The sequence below is a fragment of the Heliconius melpomene genome, chromosome 5 (genome assembly GCF_056956725.1).
Source record: "Heliconius melpomene rosina isolate 202511_hmr_F chromosome 5, ASM5695672v1, whole genome shotgun sequence".
In the NCBI taxonomy this organism is placed as follows: Eukaryota; Metazoa; Arthropoda; class Insecta; order Lepidoptera; family Nymphalidae; genus Heliconius; species Heliconius melpomene.
In genome coordinates, this window is record NC_140393.1 from 9746428 (window position 1) to 9767500 (window position 21073).

General features: G+C 34.8%; 3 protein-coding genes across 3 annotated transcripts in view; all 3 read left to right on the forward strand.

Moving 5' to 3' along the window:
* The first annotated feature begins 3687 nt into the window (after positions 1-3687).
* LOC146539289 (calexcitin-2-like) lies at positions 3688-4441 on the forward strand. Its single transcript, XM_085185925.1, has one exon. The coding sequence runs from the start codon at positions 3805-3807 to the stop codon at positions 4354-4356; it is 552 nt and encodes a 183-aa protein (XP_085042051.1). The 5' UTR covers positions 3688-3804; the 3' UTR covers positions 4357-4441.
* A 10838-nt stretch (positions 4442-15279) lies between these two features.
* Positions 15280-16176, forward strand: LOC146539290 (uncharacterized). The gene has a single exon (XM_085185975.1). It carries the CDS (start codon positions 15280-15282, stop codon positions 16174-16176), a length of 897 nt encoding a protein of 298 aa, XP_085042101.1.
* Positions 16177-16513: 337 nt separating this feature from the next.
* Positions 16514-21073, forward strand: part of LOC146539291 (uncharacterized) — a 13841-nt gene continuing 9281 nt past the window's right edge. The window contains exon 1 of the mRNA XM_085185976.1: positions 16514-19235. Coding sequence (XP_085042102.1) covers positions 16514-19235 — 2722 coding nt within the window. The remainder of the gene's footprint in view (positions 19236-21073) is intronic.

Genomic DNA, 21073 nt, shown 5'->3' on the forward strand with positions numbered 1-21073 from the left:
TGTATGCTAATAAACTCTTATGTACATAGAAACAAATTTAATTAATTTATTCCAATCACCCCAACCCGATATAAATCACATATATGAATTCTACTGGAAATAAAAAATGTCGAAACTTGTAGGTGGTACTACACTGGTGGCAGAACCTAATGCTGTGACTTTGTTATCGTGTTTCTATTTATCTTGTTTAATATATTTGTTGCCACAATAATTGATACATAAAAAAAATATATATCTTTCAATATATAAAATTTTGAATTAGCAGACCAAACTAACACTGTTACGACCTATGATATTTATGACACTGACGGTACCTGATCCTGATCCTGATCCTAATCCTGACCCGATACCCGAGTGAGACTAATTTTCTACTTTTAATGCATGATATCTGAGATAAATCAATAAATCTTCTGGTTTTTTTACATTTCTAATAGGTTTATCGAGTATCCTAATACAGAAAATAGCTTTTTTCTTTCGTTTTAACCAGATCTAAAAGTAAAGCTAAGGGTAATTTATTACAGAAATATTGATGTATATTTTTTTTATTGTCTAGTATTAGCTTTCATTTCTTTGAGAAACTGATCATAATTTCGCTCAAAGCACTTTATTAAACTTTTTGTAGATACGAATTATTTCCTCACAAGACCCATTATAAACAAACGAGCAAAATTTATACACTCATTTACTTATGTAAGCCAATTTTCTATATGTCACACAAACTGCGGAATTACATTTAAATGTGATCTATTAACTTTTATAATACCAGTAACTAAAGTTTAACTTTAATTCTTATCTATTATACAGAAATTTATAAATCTAAACATTGCTTTTGTATACCAGTAAAAAGTTCCTTTGCTTGTCTTTATGTCACCGAAGCGCTTTATCACATCAGATGAACCGCTCATCAGAAGATGTAAATCACTCCTACGGCCGCGAAGATCTCGAAGTTTTGCATTTTCGATAAATTCCTTTTTTTTTTGTTTGTCATTGCCATCATTCCACTGGGTGGTTCCTCTAGGGTGCGTCTCAGCATCCGACTCCATTTCCCTCAAATTAATGCAAAAAATGTCATTAAAAACTAATAATCTTAATAAATTAATTGGTGTATTTATAAATTATCAATTCAAAAGCATTCTCTTTTAAATGTCATTCAAAAAATATTTAAAATGGATCGTCAAAATGTCAATAAATAAATCAGAATCAATCAAAAGAAAAAAAAAAATACTAAAATAATCAATATTAATAAACAAACATAATAATTTAAGCATACATTACTTACAAAGACTACTACACACTATGCCTGACTGCCGCAATCATCAGTCACGAGCAGGCGCTTACTTAATGTTTTACTTTACTACTACGCCCGACATACCGAGGCCACCACCAGCCTCGAGCAAGCAGGCTCTTACTCTAAATACATAATATCAATCATCAATCTTCGGCACGCTGACCGATACTTCATCTACGGCACGCTGACCGTTAATTCATCTATGGTATTCTAACCATTCTTCTGTGGCACGCTGACCACTAATTCATCTATGGTATTCTAACCATTCTTCTGTGGCACGCTGACCACTAATTCATCTACGGCATCCTTAGCCGTGTATCAATCTTTATACTATTCTATAAAATATACTTTATCTTCATACTATTCTAATAAAATATACTTCATCATCACACTATTCTACAAAATATACTTCATCATCACACTATTCTATAAAATATACTTTATCTTCATACTATTCTAATAAAATGCATAATAACTCTTAAAGTGACTAAATTTTCAATCAAAAGCTCTCCGATCAATAATATCTACAAAAGCTAGCAGTGGAAAACTTGATTTCCATGTTTTTATTGTACGTACCTCACTTTGGGGCTGAATCTGATCCCGCTTCTGACTGTAAAGAAATCAAACACCTCGAGGCTTTTACAGAACTTATATTTCTTCCAGGGCTAAATAACATTAGGCTTCTACAATTTATATCTCAGGACTTTTACAGAACTTATACTTCTTCCAGGGCTAGATACCATTAGGCTTGTACAATGTACATCTTAAATTATAATACAATATTTTATTCTAGAGGACCACTTTCCTCTTCAGCTCCAAATCTAATAATGCGCATCAGAATTTTTAACACATCAAGCGTCGCGCTAGTTCTATGTATAAATTTTCAAATATATCTTTTTATTAAACAAAGAGGTTGATTTACATTTTTCTATAACAAATTATCGTAAATATAAAAACTATTTATATAAAATCATTACACTTGTAGTACTTGATGTGAGAAACCCGACTTCAATGTCCAGAAGACAATATCAAAGAATTTTATTTTCTGCTTAGTTATGGGTAGGCAGTAGAGAAAGGTAGTAGGAGGAAAGAATCTAGCCTTGCGACACTCCGTTCTCAACTTTTTAAAACTATAGTAATATTATTATTTTTTTAAACTTTTTTTCAGGGTTCTTTGAACTTGATGTAATTTTCTTTTACTTTCGAGTTCGATTTTTTCCCAAAAATTTCCCAATGTACGCGTCCACCACTCAACACGAAATGCATCCAGAAATCGGCAGAAAGTGGGGAATGGAAGTTCAATAATAGAAATGAAGTATCTTAACGTGAGTTTCCCAGGTTCCCTATGCCCCAGGTACCATATGCGGGGTACAGGTAAAGCTAAAATAAATAATCAGGTAAATTTCGTCGTAAATATATATCACTCATTATCATGATGTAAAGTTACTTATGTTTACCAATCCTTATCTATAATGGTTGCAGCTTAAATGTTCATACAGTGCGTTAATGCAGATGTACTCGTATTTATCTACACTAATAATAGAATGGTTAGATTTTTGTTTATATATTTTTATGTTTATATATAATATATTATTATGGCTTCTATTTAGGTAGAGGTTTCTATTCGATGGCATAATTTCCATTTCCACGATCGGCAAGATAAAGCGCGGCGTTTAGTTTCGCTGCTCACCGCGAAATAGAGGAAAACGTATTTCAACACTTGGTTTTCTCTGCCTACTTTGTTATATTCGACAATATAGTGTAAAGATAAATATTAAATATACAGATCGAACTCACAATTATTGGTGGTACCTTCTTTTTTTAGTTTCTCGCTGTATCCCATTCGTGGAAGGGTAGACAAAGAGAACCTAGTGTTAAGACACTCCACTCCTTTACGCCCGGACGCCGCGAGTGTTGAAAAAATAATCTCTACCACGAATTCGCACCACAACTAGCACGTCGGATCTCTCAATAATTTTAATATAATGCCGCATCCACTTCTTAGCATTTTCTTATCCTCTCACAAGGAGCGTCCGTGACGGATGTGCACTATCCGTCGTCGTCATCGCGCGTCTCTTACACCGCTGTGGGCGCTCGGGGGTTATGCATTCTATTACACGATATCGATTTAAAGCTTATAGTAAATGGGTCATTTTGGGGCAAAATTGTTGGGTATATTATATATGTTTACAATAAATAATTGACCCAGTGGATGTCATCGGATAGCTACTGGAGAGATGGGTAGTGGGTTCGATCCTGATTTGGTGAAGTTTTAATTTACAATATTTTGTGTATACGAGTATATTATGATACTACGTATCATAGATGTATAAGTTTACAAACATACATCATTCAATTGATATCTATCGGTACTATTGTACTGCAGCGACGATATACTGACGTGTATCAATGTGCTTAGTTGATTACAATTAGATATCAATAATCGCAATCCTCGAATACTATAAATAGTGCCACAAACGATTACAGGCAGTAAGTACCTACAAAAGTCTGTCAAAATGGTTTCTGATTTTAGAAAGAAGAAACTTATGTACCTGTTCAAAATCTTCTTCGACGCTGATGGCAGCGGCGTTATTACCAAGAAGGATTTTGAGCTATCCGTCGAAAGAATGGGTAAAGCCAAGGGCTGGTCTGAAGGAGACGATAAGTACAAGATCGCCCAAAAAGCCATGCTTGAAATTTGGGAGGGTATGCAGCTTAAGGCTGATCTAAACAAAGACGGTGAAATTTCTGCCGACGAATGGATTGCAATGTGGGAGGGTTTCTCAAACGACCCTTCTTCACCCGTCGACTGGCAAGGATATTTCTGCAAAGCAATCTTCCACATCCAAGATTCATCTGGTGACGGTGCAATCGACAAAAATGAATTTGTCTCCGTTCACACATCTTTCGGTCTGCCAGAGGAGGATTCTGGTAAGGCCTTTGACAAACTCGCAAACGGAAAATCTAGTCTGAACCTCGAAGACTTCCAGAAACTCTGGGCAGAGTTCTTCTCATCTGAAGACCCCAACGCTCCTGGAAACTTCATTTTTGGTAACCTTAGTTTTTAATTACAAATATTTTATTATAATTGTGTGTGTTTGTTTGTGTTTATTTTTAATATGTACTCAATAAAAATAAAGAAATTGTTTAATATTTGGTGTTTCATTTATTGTTATATGTATTATTGTAATTAAGCTACTTTATACATTTTATCATTCATCATTGCCGATAGTGATGTAACGTCAGCAAATGAATTATTCGATTTCACTAATTACATTGACTTTTATGAATGGATATATTATTCCAGAGTTCATCAATCAAGTTATGACTTAATAAAATATTATATTTAGATTGGACTAAATAAAAATTATAAAACTTGTTATGTTGCAAATTAAATAAAAAATCTATTAAGATTGGAACAAGAACGGAGTGCCTTAACACTAGGTCTCTTTTACTATTAGGATTTATATTACATAGCTTAAGGCAAGCTGGAAACATTAATCTGACAATAAATATGAGTAAGAAACTTTATAGTTAATTAAGTATAACATACAATATTAAAAAGAACTTATTCTACTTTAAATGACCATATTGTCCTAAATAAATACGAAATACGGAAACATTTTTGCATACCCTTTGTGCAATTTACTTGGCCTTTTAAAATTACCCTAATTTAACAAATTTCGCTACCGTAAACGCCGTGACCCAAGACAGATCCCAGTTAAGATTAAAACGGTTGGTTATAAATAAAGAATAATTTTGTGGAGAACGGAATAAAAGTGGACATTTTTGTTGAATACGACGAGTGCTAATTATGAGGTGAATTATCGTTTTGAACTCGGGACAGGAAGGTGCGTTTCGGGTTTAAGGTGTAAGCTTACAACTACTAAAGGTAATAGATAATACCCGTGAATTTGTATGAAATAGATGGAATTTTCGAATAATTATAGAATTTTTTAATTACAAATAAAAATCATAGCTTATAATTTTAAACGTTATTGATTAAAAAACAACAACAATATGATTATTTCCAATATCAGCTGTTTTAAGCTTCAATAATTCCCATATCGCTTTCATAAATAAAACCAGTGCCAGTAACATTTCCTGCCAAACTTTAAAAAACATTTGTCTCTTTATCTTCATTTATACTTAGCAGAGTAGCCCAAGAGAACGGAGCGCCAAGTGCTGCTGTGCATATCTATTTCGCTTCGACCATTGTCATCAACCTCTTCATACAGGTATGACCTCCGAGGAGTTATCATCCTCTTTATGTGACCTCCAGTGTCATCGATAATATGTTCTCGAAGGTCATCCAAGGTTTCTCCTTGCCACTTTTCTTTTGGTTATTGGTTTATAAATCAAAAAGAAAGAACATTTTTGTTGTTACGTTACAACAATAAAAAGACATAATAACACTAAATACGAATTATTATTATTTTCTTATTTTGTATTTGATTTATTAGTAAATTATCAACGAGGTTTCTTATCATGTCTGCTGTATTAATTTAACAGTTCTGAGTGACGCACATAATGTTGTTTACCTGACGATTGTTATCAGTTTGTTTTAATATTTCTTTTCGTACTTTTATTCTCTATTTATACGTTATTATGATTTAAACTACGGAATTTCTATTGCCTTAGTAACATTTTAGTATAATATTCATAGATTTTTTATTTTTATATCTAGTTTCTTGTAAGTATTGTAGTTGGGTAATATTCGTGGTTTGATTCTTATATTCGTGGCGCAGACACAAGCATGCAACTGTAAACGCGAAAGGTTGTAAGTTCGATTACAAGATGTTGCCCATCATTTTCATTTTTATTGAATTCGACAGAACGTGGGAAACGGTTGAGGAGGTTCTTAATGGAAAAGCTTTTGGTTACCCTGCCATGTGCGGGATGCAGCGTTGCAGATAATACTAATTTAAGAAACTTGTGAGTGGGGTGGCAATAATCAACACAATATATACAAATGGTTAGAATGTGGAGAACTAAGTGAAAAGAAAATAGAAAAGATACACTAAGCATAAATCTTTTAAAATTAAAAGCTACACAGACGAAACGCTTTCGCTCATGACATGCACTACATACTCCATCCCGATAGCAGTCGAGGGCTACCTGAGTAGCTCCACGGTATTTATAACCGTGTTATTACGCGTAAACGCTGTTAAAATCTACCTCCTTTATTATAATGATCTTGGGACTATTTATTTCTGTGAATTTGTTCTATAATCAACCCACAAGTACCCGCTGACGACTCTGAAGAGGAGTCCTTTTGGGGGTGACCTGGCTTTAGGATTTATCATTTTGTATTGTATCCTTTATTTCGGTTTTTCGTATTTGTAATATTGTGTGTTGAGGGAAGTAGTAGTGAAATATTGTGTTTTGGGATTTTTTATTATTTAGGAATGTAGGGATTTTGTGACATGACAGTTGTGGATTCGATTCTCATTAAATGAATTATTTTCATTTCGTAGGTCTGGTAACAAGACAAAGAGCGATTTTGAGTTTCACTAATCAAAAAAATGAGGGGAAACTGGGGAACAGAGTGTCCTAACATAAAGTTCACTTTATGTTCACCCTGCTATATGTAGAAGTTAGAAAATAATGATAGTTACGAATATTAAATGGTGGATATTCACAACGTTAACATTACCATTACTTTAAGTACTTGTTCTGGATGAAGATTTAATTATTGTTATTACTTAAATATTTTTAATAAAGTGAGAATTTCAGTGAAATTAAATATAATAAAAAAATCTCATATCATCGATTTAGCTTCCTAGATTACACCAATAAAAAAACTCATTAAAGTTAACTAAATAAAATAAATTACCTACGAGTACATACTCTTAAAAATAACAATTGCACTTGCAGCTTTAACGCTGTATCGCGTCGTTCGATTTGAAAATATTAGAATACAGAAAAAAATAGGATTGTAAATTCAACTGTTGATACTTTGACGTATTTTACAGGCGGTCGTCGCTTGTTTTTTGTTGTCGTAGCAGCGATAAATCTAAAGCCATATCACATGGTCTGTACGACATATTGCAGAACGATTTTGATTTTTTTAAATGTATGTGTATGTACGAGTATGTATGAGACCAGTCGTAGCACAAGCTGGCGACACGTTGTGGATTCGATGCCTAGTTGAGGAAGTTAGATATATTTTCATTCCTTCGCTTTCGTAACGATATAGTGTTATTTGCAATAATCTATATATATAAAATCAAAAGGTCACTCACTCATCACGAAATCTCAGAAACTACAAGTGCTAGGAATCTCAAATTTTGCATAGGAGTAACTTATAGGACGTAGGTGCTCGCTAAGACGGGAATTTGCAATATTCGACTTCTAAGGGGTTGTTTTTGGGGTTGAAAGTTTGTATGAAACTTCGTTGCTACAAATGCTAGGAGTCTCAAATTTTGCATAAACGTCACTAGGACGTAACCATGGAGACAGAAATTAATAATAATATAGTTCACGCGGGTGAAAACGCGAGAGGGCCGCTAGCATGTTTATATAAGGATGTGTAATATATACGAACAATCAGTTATGCATATAGTTGTCCTTATTTTTAGTCAAGATCATAGAAATTTGCTGTATCTATGAAGTAATACAAGGAACAATTCTTAAGAGGCTTAAAAAGGTTTAGTTGAGACCGTCGTGGCACAGTGGCAAGTCTGACTTGACTGTAAATACGACGTTTCTGGGTTCGATTTTCAATTGGTGAATTAATTGTTATTCATATCCTGATTGTTTCCGCTAAATGATATAGCTATGAATAGAACTGTGTCTAGACACTGAATCCCTTATGGTGGTTGAAAATCCACAGCTATTACAAAAATTCCAGGGTTGTTATATCCAAATAAATTAACAAGAACTTATCAAACACTTATCCAAGGGCTGTAATATCAATAACTGCACCTAGCGGGCACACGAGGCACACGAGGCACACGAGGCACGGCGCTACACAAGTTAAGGTAAACTCCGGGGCCCTCGTAACGGCGCGCCGCACTCGATTACTTTTAACCACTGCATTGTTGTTGCAATCTACGAATTTTTGGATGTGGCGTTTTATTCGTTCGTAAAGAATGTGTTTGAATGCAAAACCTAAAGACTCATAAACATTGCTAGTTTTGGAATATTTATGCTCAAATAAATAATCAAAATATGTTTATACTCTATTTAGAGACTGTTGTGGCGCAGTGGCGCAGCCTGACTGTAAATTTGACGGTTGTGGGTTTGATTCCCACTCAGATGACTAAATTATTTTTATATCCTTGCTCTGGTGACACGACAAAATGCGGTGTTGAGTTTGCCACTCACCATGCAAAAAAAAGTGGAGAACGGAGTGTCTTAACACTAAGTTCTCTCTATTTACCCTACTATATGCGGGATACCGGGTAAACATATTGAATAATTTTTTTTTAATATAAATTTTCAATTGAACTTATCAATTAGTTTGATATTCACAGCTCGCAGTACTGCAGGCAATCGGGTGCTGTCACACGGGAGGAACGTTGTAGGTAACACGGTCAAATGTATCGCGACGACGACGGTATCATAAAAATAGAAATTTTGGAGTTTTACTATGGAAACGCTTGGAAATGAAGATTTTCGAGAATTATTCGACATTTGAAAATTGGCTTCGAGTCTCTTGCTTATAAGTATAGGTTGATGGAACCTGGTGTTAGGACACTCTACACTTTTCTGCTGCTTATACGACATTTTGAGAGTGTTATTATTTTTATTAGTTAGAATTCTTAGCTTGAGGAATATTATACATAGCTTTTTTTTAAAATCTAGTACAAGAAAATACTAAAGAATAGGTAGGTTATTTTTATAGTTTCGCAGTGTATTCAGTAGGGTAGACAGAGAGTGTCCTAGTCTTGGTGACCTAGTAGCAACTCACTCTATTCTTCCCTTTCCTTCTGACTCCGAGTCCTTGTGTTCAGTAGAAAATTCAACGCTGCTTTTTATTTTAGCCAAAGAAAGAAAATGAAAATAATTCTTTCCTCTGAGTGGAAATCAAACTCACAACCATCGCAACCACCGCTACCTCACTCAATAACTGCGCCAGTTATTGCGAATTAAAGCACATTTTTATGTAAGAGATAGTCGTAACTCGTAGCATTTAACCTGTAAAAAGTTATATTATTTTTTAGTTTGTTTGCGTCCCGTTCTGGCCACAGGGGCATTACTCGCAACATTACGGGAAAAACGAGCTAAAACTAACACGTTGTAAAATTAAAGAAAATAATGAAACGAATGTACTTATGTGGTCAGGCTAATAGGTTTTTGTTGGAGAAAAACTAATTTTGCTTGTTGGTAATGGTAATGAAAAAATGTTTAAATACTTTTTATTTACACCTGACGTGACATGGGGGGGGGGGGGGGGGGGTACACAACACGCAATGCCTTAAGAATTCAGCAGAAATTGGGGAACGGAAGTGTCTTAATGGGAACTGACTGTCTGATTCTAGGTTCGAAGGTTACTCTGTTTATCATGCTATAAAATAATTAGACAACAAAACAAACATTATACAATGCGAACATATCAAACTGATAACTTCTTATTTTTAAGAGTTGGTTAAAAACAGAGAGCTGAGAATATTACTAAATAGGTGTATACAGCAGTTATAATGACCAAACCATAGTTTACGTCGAATAAACAGAAATCCCGTCAAATTAGCGCAGTTCATATAATTTTAGAGGGTCTGTATCCTCGTAATTTGCGTTAATATCACACGCGTCGGTCTCCGGACACGCCGGCTGCCAGTTGTATGTCAATCTAGTTAACAATTGTATAGACTGGCTGTAGATATATATAGCTATGGTATTTTACCAAATTTAAGTAATTAGTAAGAATATTACTGTAAACACGAAGGTTGTGGGTTCGAAGACCGGAGAGCGGAAGTGTTTTAATGGGAAAGTAGTGTCTTAATAACTCTAGGTTCCCAGGTTTATTACCGACCCAGCTATGTGCGTGGTACTGCGTGAAGCTAAAAAAAGTAATCGGTATGTACATATATTGACATCATGAGAAGGTAAGTATATGTAAGTCCGTGGCACGCAATATCTCAAAAACACCAAAGGAAAATGGAGAAAGAAAGTTTTTAACACTAGATTCTCTCGACCTACCGAGCATGGTACCTTGGTAACTTGAATTATAGCGAGAACTTGAAAAAAAACGATTAAAAATAATTCAGAGAGTGTTGACACTAAATTCTTATATACCTACTCATAAAGCCACAAAATATCTCAATTACAACGAGATGTAGTCATCCAAACTCGAACTATATTGCAGCTGTCGCGACACTACGTTATATTAATAGGGTTAAGAGGTTTACGCGAGCGTGTGACGGACAGATGGACTGAGCTGATTTATGTAACCATATCTGCTAACCAATGCGATGGTTACTTTTATTGCTTTATTGTTTGGTTATTTTTTATTTATTTTGGGGTTTTGGTAGGGGTAGCGGGAGAAAGAGAGGGGAAATATGGTGAACAGTACTTGATGATGATTTTTTCTACCTATAATTTTCATTTTTTACATTTTTTCTTGTTTAAGCTACTCCTTGGCCAATTTTATAATGGTAGGTTTTCGTTCTGTTGTGATGATCAAGGACGATGGAACAACGACAGGACCCTTCACTTACTTTAAAACAAAGCACGGCACTGAGTTCACCATCTAACTCGCTGTCTCGAAATTGGGCAGAAAATGGACACCGGAAGGTCTACGTTGTATATAATCTCAACATAGTCTTTTAGCTTCACAAATCGTCTTAAAAAAATTATGTGATCTGATACAGCCTTCCTTAATAAACTGAATATCAAATAAAAACTAGTAGTTTTTGAGAGAAGCATGTTGAAATTTTAAATTCATATCAGTTGTTCCTGAGATTAACGCGATAAGCCAAACAAACACATCAGCTTTAAAATATTAGTGTAGATAAATGAATAAGTAAATAGTATGGATATAAACATTAAGTATTTGGTTTAATCCCCTAATTGCCTCACTTTCAATTCAGTCTGCAAACTCGCCCCCGCATTCATAGTCGAATTTCAAAGTACTTTTGACTGGTCGGTGCAAAAAATCTGTATTTATGTTATGTTTCTACCATAAAGTCTTATTGGTCGTGTGTGGTTTGTATAGATAGGGCTTATAAAGTCCGGGGTACTATTCCTAGATTGTTTTTATTTTCTTCACGCTTTATCCCGTTTATAGCAGGATAGGTTCCCCGCTTTTGGAGGCACTGCGTATTAAGTGGTGGTACTAACGGCCACGCTTTACCGCGACACCAGACCGAAGAAATGAAAATAGTAAATATTTCATTCCCCCGAGCGGGAATCGAATTCACAACCTGTCGGATTTATAGTGTCGCAATTGTGCCCCTGCGCCGTGTCTGGCATCCACAACACACGATGTTGTCTTAATGAGAACGGAGTGTTGTAAGACTAGGTTCCCAGGGTTTTTCTGCGTATCCTGTTATGTGTGGGATACAGCGTGAAGCTATAGCAGGATGGGCAGAGAGAATCTATAGTTAAGATCCTCCTTCCCCAACTTTCCGTTCCATCATGAAAATGAAGATATTAAAAGAGAGAGAGAGTTACGTATAAGCACCACCACCACCGTATAAAAATTAAACATAATCATTCCCTCGAAAGGGTGTCGAATCTTGGAAAAACACTTCGCCGAATCGAAGTTTTTTTTAGCTCGGTAAAGGCAATCTTCGGAAGGTATAAATGGATTTTTTGAGAACAAATTCAAAACATTTTTAATATTTTAAATGATTTATGTACCTATTAATTTAGTTGTCTTGTCCTCGTACCTACTATTTTTTTTTTGCTTCACGCTGAATACCGCAGATACGCAGAGAACCAGATAAAACACTCCGTTCTCCACTTTCTGCACAATTTTTGACTAATTGAACAGAGCAGAAAAACAAACTTATTTATTTCAAAAAAATAAATGTTTAAAAATTTCGTAGCAATAAGGAAAAAACTCTATCCATTCATTGAGTAGAGTACACACGTGCTTCCTTTGACTACGCCGCACCGCCCCATCGCGCGTTAACTGTCTAACTGAGAACTTTGATATAATAAACTTTTAAATATCATGTTGCTGTTAATTTTAGTTAGTCTTGTGAAAGAAAAAAGTTGAAGTTTCGGAGAACTTTATAGAAAGATAAATAATTCATGTTTCTTCGAAAAGATTTTTTAGAATATCTTTTTGATTTAAACTCCTTAAACTATTTACACTTTTTTTTATTACGGGAATTGGGAAAATGCTCTGCAGTGTCGAAATCAGCTGTTTGTGAGAATACAACGGATAAACCCATCCAATGCATCCGGTGTGATAAACCCCAAATCATCGCTAGCGATAGTGTGGTAGTGATCGGCGAGGCGAAGGACAAAACCGTTCTCATTTCAACAGAAAAGACTTGGAAACTTTTCACCGCTTGAGACCCACTCATAAAATCTTTGAAGACTCAAACCCACCACACTAGAGGACAAGATACAATTAGTTCATACTAAAACGTCGAGTTCCCAAAAATGTATAATCTATATATATCTATATATCTATATATATATAATAAAACTGTAAAGGGGGTAAAATCTGTACATTGAATATAAACTAAAAAAAGCACTTCAGGTGCACTTAATACAACTAATAGAAGGTAAAAATATGATTATTGGAATTATTGTCTGTCTGTCTGTTGTGACTCTTTAACGCAAAAACTACTGAACGGATTTAAATGAAACTTCTTTTGTTGCAAAGCTATTAGTCTTCACCTACATATAGGCTATAATTTATTTTGATGGTCCGAATACCTGATGTGAAACCCTAGCAGCCCGCCTAATCTATAAGAGATATCAATACAACGCTTTAGGAAAAGTTATTCAGTGTGATGAGCATTTTCTGTTGACATAAAAAAAAATTGGATCCAATGTGGAACCCCAGTTACCCAGCTAAACCCTATAACATAATTCGTCAGTCGTCTAAAAATAAATTATTCTACGTAATAAACATTTGTTTTGACGTTTTTTAATACCATAATTATTATTTGAGATGGTTCAACACCAAATGATAGAAATTTAAATTTAATTAAGTAAATATATACAATTTATATAAAAAAATAAAAAAAGTCCATAAGATGGTAACGTATATGTGTATCACAGAAAAAAAAAAGGTTACATTCTTATAATTTTGAGGCCCGTTGTGGCGCAGTGGCTCAAACATGCATAAACGCGACAGGTTCTGGGTTCGATTCCTACTCGAAAAATTGAAAAATATTTAATATTTTCATTACCTCACTCTGGAACGAGGCAAAAGTAATTTTATAATATCAAAAAAATATACGACATGAATGTGTTGCTAAGGGCAAATCTCGAGAGCAGCTGAACCGATTTCGCTAATTCTTTTTTTATAATATTCTTTGAAGTACGAGGATGGTTTTAACGGAGAGAAAACTTAAAAAAAATTCCAAAATTGTCTAAAAACAACTTTTCTTTCTTTCTTTCTAACTTTCTTTTATTCCCATATAAAAGATCCGTATTAATACTTAAAAGTCAATTTGGACTTTAATACCCTACTATAAAGTTTAAATGTAGTTAGTAGCTGGATTCCTGGAAGGCAAAACAATTGAGTGACGTTAGTGTCGTATAAATATTATAGTCCAAGATCCCAAAGCCGCCACACCGACGTCATTTTAGCAAAGCTGAAATTTTGAGGACTATTAGTCTTACACGTAGTTAAGACAGTATGCTTACTCACTAACATGAAAATGGGATTCTTTCAGAGGTAGCGAAAGATAACGCTATATCTCTTTCTGGGAAAATAATGACGCCATCGGATTGATCTGGTTGCTTATGAAAGGTCTTGCAATAGTCCGTAAATAATATATTTAAAATTTTAGATGTAGTTTAATTTAGGTTTAATTTGTCCCAATTTTAAAGAACCTTTAGGATGTCTGGCAGAAGTAAAGGTCCACGTGAAGGAATGTGAAATATATGCGCTTATGGAACTCACTACCTAACACTATACTGTCGGGCAATCCATCTCTAAATACTTTTAAAATCAAATTAAAACAACATTTTCTTAATCTCAATTAGAATCTTTAGTAGTCGCTTTGTCTTTGTCTTTATTAATTTTCTTTTTCTGTTTCAACTCTTTTATGTCATTGTATATATTTATATGTTTGTAAGTAATATTGATTAATATTATGTATATTTGTATGTAGGTTTATTATTATTATTAACATAATATTAAAATCATTTCTTTAAACATCTCCTACATTCAAGGGTTTCTGGTAGAGATCTCTATTAGAGATAAGATATCCATTGTACACATTTTTTCTGTTGTCATAAGTTTTTTGTACTTTCTGTCTTGTGTGGTACATAAATAAATGAAAAAAAAAATCGAGACTTTCTACTTTAACGCAACTGGAAGTGTGCTTTAAGTTTGTTGCAGTGCTATCTCTGAAGGTTTTTTAAGTTAGAGAGTAAGCATACAGTCTTAACTACATATTAGACTATCTTTGCCCCGAGCGTAAAACTTGTAACACGACTTCTTTGTGTCGTCTCGTTAAAAATATTATAATTCGTTGTAAAAAAGTATCTATTGCCATATAAATTACGTGGAGTGCTTTATAATCAACGGTGAAGTGATTTTGTGTCTTTATTAAACCGAATAAACTTCGTAAAACAGTGATTTTATAATTCAAAGTGCAAACAACTTTTTTCAACCGCTGACAAATCCACGAGTCATGCTGCGGCTAGTGCAAGCAACTTACACGGTTCGGCCTTACGCATAAAGGCTATAGCGTCGTGCGTGAGCTTCCAGTGACGTCTCATACGCTTAGCGTCAGTGATTAACTTAGTAGATGTGACATTGCGTTGGACCGATTTGACTTTGTCTCTGAGAGGATACTAAATAATTTATTTAATTTTGATATATAGTTTTATTTGATTGCGATTTTACCAAGATGCCACCTAAAAGGAATTCTCCAAACTCAAAAGATAAACTTACTCTGCAAAGTACGCATGTAAATCTTAGCTCACCAATCACGGATACTGACAATGAAGATGTAAGTAATGTCACTATCAGACCAAGGGCCCGTCAGCGTCAACATGATGATGAAACATCTGCTTTCATGCTAGAAATAAAAAAATCCTTCGAGACGTTTAAAAATCAACAAAATCTCATACAAGTTACGATTAAGGACATACAGAGTCAAAACAATGACATAATAAAATCCATGGATTTTATGTCTAAACAGTATGAGGAGATGAGGGAGAAAATGACTAAATTAGAAACTGATAATAAGTCACACCTAGCCTATATACAGACCTTGGAGATGAAGCTAGAGAACCTCGAAAGATCACAAAAGCATACCAGCGTCGAAATTAGAAATGTTCCTGTCCAGGACAAAGAAACAAAAAATGACCTTCTCGCTTTAGTGAAAAATATTGGGGCCGTTTCTAGTGTTAACATAGACGATAATCAAATACGTGATGTATTTCGACTGAATCAAACGAAGGGTGGCAACAAGACCATAATAGCCGATTTTTCTTCTGTTCCTCTAAAAGAGAGAATTTTAGCTTCCGTAAAAACTTATAATCGTAATCATAATACAAATAAGTTGAATACTTCACATCTTAACCTAAGTGGAGAACGCAAGCCTGTCTATATTAGCGAGTGTTTAACCCAAAAAGCAAAAAGAACTTTTCATTTGGCACGTGAGTTTAGCATCAACAACGGCTACAAGTTTTGCTGGATAGCTCATGGAAAAGTTTTTCTCCGTAGGACTGAAGGCGGTCAGTCTTACAGAATCGACACTGAAAACGATCTGGCTCGCCTCCTCTCCTCGTCTAGGCTGTGACTAGCTTTAGCTGCCGTGTTTATTATGTTTTGCCATAATTTTGTATTTTCACAATATTTTTATTATTTTTTAAGGCTTAGTCAGTTTATATTTGTAATTTCTTTCGGTTTATACATGACTGTTTTGTGTTTTACTTATTGTAATTATCCATTTTACAATAGTGTGTTTTTATCACTCTCTCTCATTACTCTTCAATTTACCATACTGCTACACATACAATCACACATACCTCATCTATACTCTCTCTATCAGAATACACTGCATCCAAATACAAGTTATCAAAAAAGGTTAAACTCGTATTTACTAAAGAAATGCCCCAATGGACCATCTGGTTATAATGTTGCCCTTAAATGATATAACTAATGACATAGATACTGCTCAAGTGTCTGATGCCATGGTGTGTTCTCCAGAAGACCTGGGTAATCATATTAATATATCTCAGACTTCTCTAACTGTAATGCATACCAACATACGTAGTGTATCTTGTAACTTCGATGCATTTGCTGTTCTCCTCGAGAGAATTTGTATCAGGTTTGATGTACTGATTCTTACTGAATGTTGGCTTTCTAATACAACAAATCCACCTTGTATTGAAGGATACACTTCCTATTGTTCGGATTATCAGAACCAAAACGATGGTGTTATAATCTACATCAAATCACTAATAAAGCATTCAATTACTAAGTTCGCACTATCCGATGCTAGTTCTCTTATTCTGCAATATAATAATGAATATGCTATAGTGGCAGTCTACCGATCACCAGCTAGCAGTAATATTAGTAAATTTTGTGATAGCCTTGATTTATGTCTTTCATCCCTTAAGCACGTCAAATCTGTAGCTGTAATTGGTGATATGAATATTAATATCGCTCCAAACAGTTCCGACTTAAATAGTGGTACATATTTGGACATGATGGCTTTCCACGGTTTTTTAAGCGCTCACAATTTTCCGACTCGTAACGAAAATTGCATTGATCATGTAATGTTACGAACTAACAGACACGCAGCTACGTATATTCTTGATTCATATGTGACTGATCATGCGCCGTTGGTTTTGTGCTTATTATGTAACATAAAATATGATAGGTCTAAAATTACTATCTCTAGAATAGACTATCCGTCATTATTTCAATCTCTTTCTGAGATTGATTATACATGTGTGCTTAACTCTACTGATGCCAATACAGCCGCTTCACTCCTGACTAATATAATTTCTGAAGCTATAACTGCTCACTCAAGATTAATTAAAGTCCCACATCGAAAACGTCCAATCAAGCCATGGTTGACTCCGGGACTAGTACGATGTATTAGACACCGTGACAGACTGCATCAAAAGAGTAAACGTGACCCGACCAATGCGATACTAAGAATTACTTACACCAGATATCGTAACTTTTGTACTAACTTGATAAAGAAAGTAAAGATTGCTTATGAGAAAAATGAATTTTTGAGATATAAAAATAATCCGAAAGGTACATGGAACACAATTAATAAAATTACTTATTTTAAGCCGACCGCACCTTCTCCTGCGGTCTTACTAGATCTACATAGTGACCCTCATGTCTCTGTCAACATTGTTAATAATCATTTTGCTGAAATTGGGGCGACATATGCCAACGCCATACTCACTAAATGTTCTCATAAACTAAGTCCAGAAAATGCTATCAAAAATCCCCATTCTTATATTTCAAATGACTCCATGGTACTTTATGACACCGATAATGAAGAGATCAAGGCTATCATCTCTAATCTAAAAGAAGATTCTGCTCCTGGCATTGATGGCATTCACACAATGGTAATTAAAAGGGTTAGCGTTAGTATAATCCCTGCTCTTACTCATATATTTAATACATGCTTTTCAAGCGGTGTTTTTCCTGATATTTTTAAAAGAGCTCTGATTCATCCTATCTATAAATCAGGTGATAGAAATAGTGTCAATAACTATAGACCGATATCGATTCTTCCAGTCCTTTCAAAGATCTTAGAAAAAATATTAAATAAAAGATTAACACATTATCTACAACGCCATAATATCCTTGCTACCAATCAATTTGGTTTCATTAAAAACAAATCCACAGAAGATGCTACTTTGTTGCTTACGGAAACCATAGCTAAGCACCTGGACAATAAATCAAAAGTTATCGGACTTTTCCTTGATTTATCTAAGGCATTCGACACTGTTTCTATACCCATCTTGCTTAACAAAATGGAAACTTTTGGTATACGTGGCATAGTTCTAGATATCTTTCGCTCGTATTTAACTAACCGCTCTCAGTATGTTAAAATTGATCAATTTGTAAGTGACAAAGCAGGTATTTCATTTGGAGTCCCACAGGGAAGCGTTCTGGGTCCCACTCTATTCCTGTTGTACGTAAATAGCCTATGCAATATGTCACTGCCCAACTGTAAAATCATTGCTTATGCAGACGACACTGTGTTAATAATACATGGGAGAGATTGGATTGAGGCCAAAAATTACGCCGAGGATGCTATCAGATTGGTGACACAATGGTATGATGACAACCTTTTGACTATCAACATTGATAAAACTAAATTTGTGGCTTTCTCTCACCGACTCAGCTCCCAACCGACATCTGACTTTGTTATCAAAGCGCATACTTGCTCTCATCAAAACGACTGCAGTTGTCTTAATCTTTCTCGCGCCTTCAACATTAAATATTTGGGAGTTACTATAGATTGCTGTCTAAGCTGGTCACTTCATATTCACAATTTATCCAACCGCATACGTAAAATAATTCCGGTATTTAAAAAACTAAGAAACTCATGTGATTCTGACATCCTACTCACAGTATATTATGCTCTCGTACAAAGTCTTCTAAGCTATTGCATCGTTGTTTGGGGGGGCGCCAGCAAAAACACAATACTTTCCTTAGAACGCGCACAAAGAGCCATACTGAAAGTTATGCTATGGAAACCTAGGCGTTACAGTACGGATCTACTCTACCGTGACACCTCTGTTCTATCAGTCAGGAAGCTCTTCATAATGTTGGTAATACTCCGCAAGCATAGAAGTATTGTTTTCAGGCCTAATTCCAACCGTAATAAGTCCAGGGTCTGTGAAACTTTGTATTCCAGAACGAGGTCTGCTCGCACGCACTTTTACAATATCAGCGGCCACATTTATAATAAAATTAACAAACATAAATATATATATCCACTACCTTTTATTAAATGTAAAAAAATAATTAGAACTTGGATTCACAAACTGTCCTACATTGAAACTGAGAATTTTCTTCTCAACTAAATAAATACACACTTACATATCTAAAAGCACATACCCGCGCATGCACGCATACACAGACACACACATACACCTACTCACACATACAGATACTCACACATACACATACTCACACATACACATACTCACACATACTCGATGTTACGCTCGACGTGATAATTACGCTTTGTTCATTGATTAATAATTTTATAAGTCTAGTTAGTTTTTCTTTTTTTGTTTTGACGATTTTGAAAGATTATATAGTGTTTCTTGTTTTCCACTTTATGTTTATGCACTTTATATTTATAATATTTAACTGATAATTAATGCTTCAAATGTCTAAAACGTCATAAAAATTGTAAAGGGGCAAAGACGCTGGTGGCTGTGACACAGTTTATACTAGTACGGCTACCAACGCACTCCTCTTCACTCAAGAGGCAATTTGTAACATTTAAGTTGATTTGAATAAATATTTTTTTTTTTGAATCCTCAAAATTTCAGCTTTGCTAAAATGATGTAGGTCTGGGAGCCCTGGGATCTCAGTCTATTAATGTCATTATTTGTCAATATTTCTATGGTAAAATGTCACTTGAAATTCAAACATCTCTTTGTGCGTCTATATCACTAAATCTAAAAGCCACAAATTTTATAAAATTAATAAAGTGTTGTGTATTTGTGACTTACTAATATGCCTTCTATAAGGCGGTGGATAGCAGAAGTGGCAGAAGAATCTAATCGTACTGCCCAGAATGTCAAGATTGCAATGAATGTGAGCACGTTAGTTGACTGATAATAGTGCAAATTTGAATCGAGCTGCTTTTTGTTACGATATATCAATTAATGCCAGCAGTGCCTATAGCTGTGTTGCTATTGGACCTAGGAACTCAGTTTGCCAATATTGTAAGGTTATTGTAAAAACTCAGTTTGCCAATCAATTTGGTGGCGCAATGATTTTATTATAAGGAGGAGGATTACCAGTGGTTCCACATTCAATGCAAGCTGATGAACTGAATTCATGTTTAAAGTCCTCCAGATTGTGGAAACATGTCAAGGTATTACATTTAAGCAAGAATATGCGTGTCATGTTGCAAAATGATCAATGTGGAGACATATTCTGTAAACAACTCATTGATATTGGTAATGGAATCCTTCCTATAGGTGCGCTGACTGGCTGCATCACCTTTCCTGATAGTTTTTATCAGTTAACGTAATCAAAAAATGAACTCATTCATAAAGTGTTTCCAAATGTTGCTGAAATTTATTCATTCCATGATTGGTTGAGCGAAAGAGCTTTACTGGCTGCCAAACACAGATGTAATTGAATTATATTTCAATATTCAAAATGTCATTCCTGGCGAAATGAGGACATATTAATCAGTTGATACGGCAACTAATGAAGATGATGTCGTGAACTATCCACCGGAATTTTGAAAATCACTTGATTTACCAGGAATGCCGCCTCACAGCCTTCAATTAAAGCTTGGATGTGTAGTTATAATGTTGCGAAATATTAACCAACTGAAACTTTGTAACGGCACACGGTGAGCAATAAACAAAATAATGAATAACGTAATAGAAACAACCATATTGAATGGAAATTATAAAGGAGAAGATGTTTTGATGCCCCGCATCCCAATGATTTCGACTGACATACCA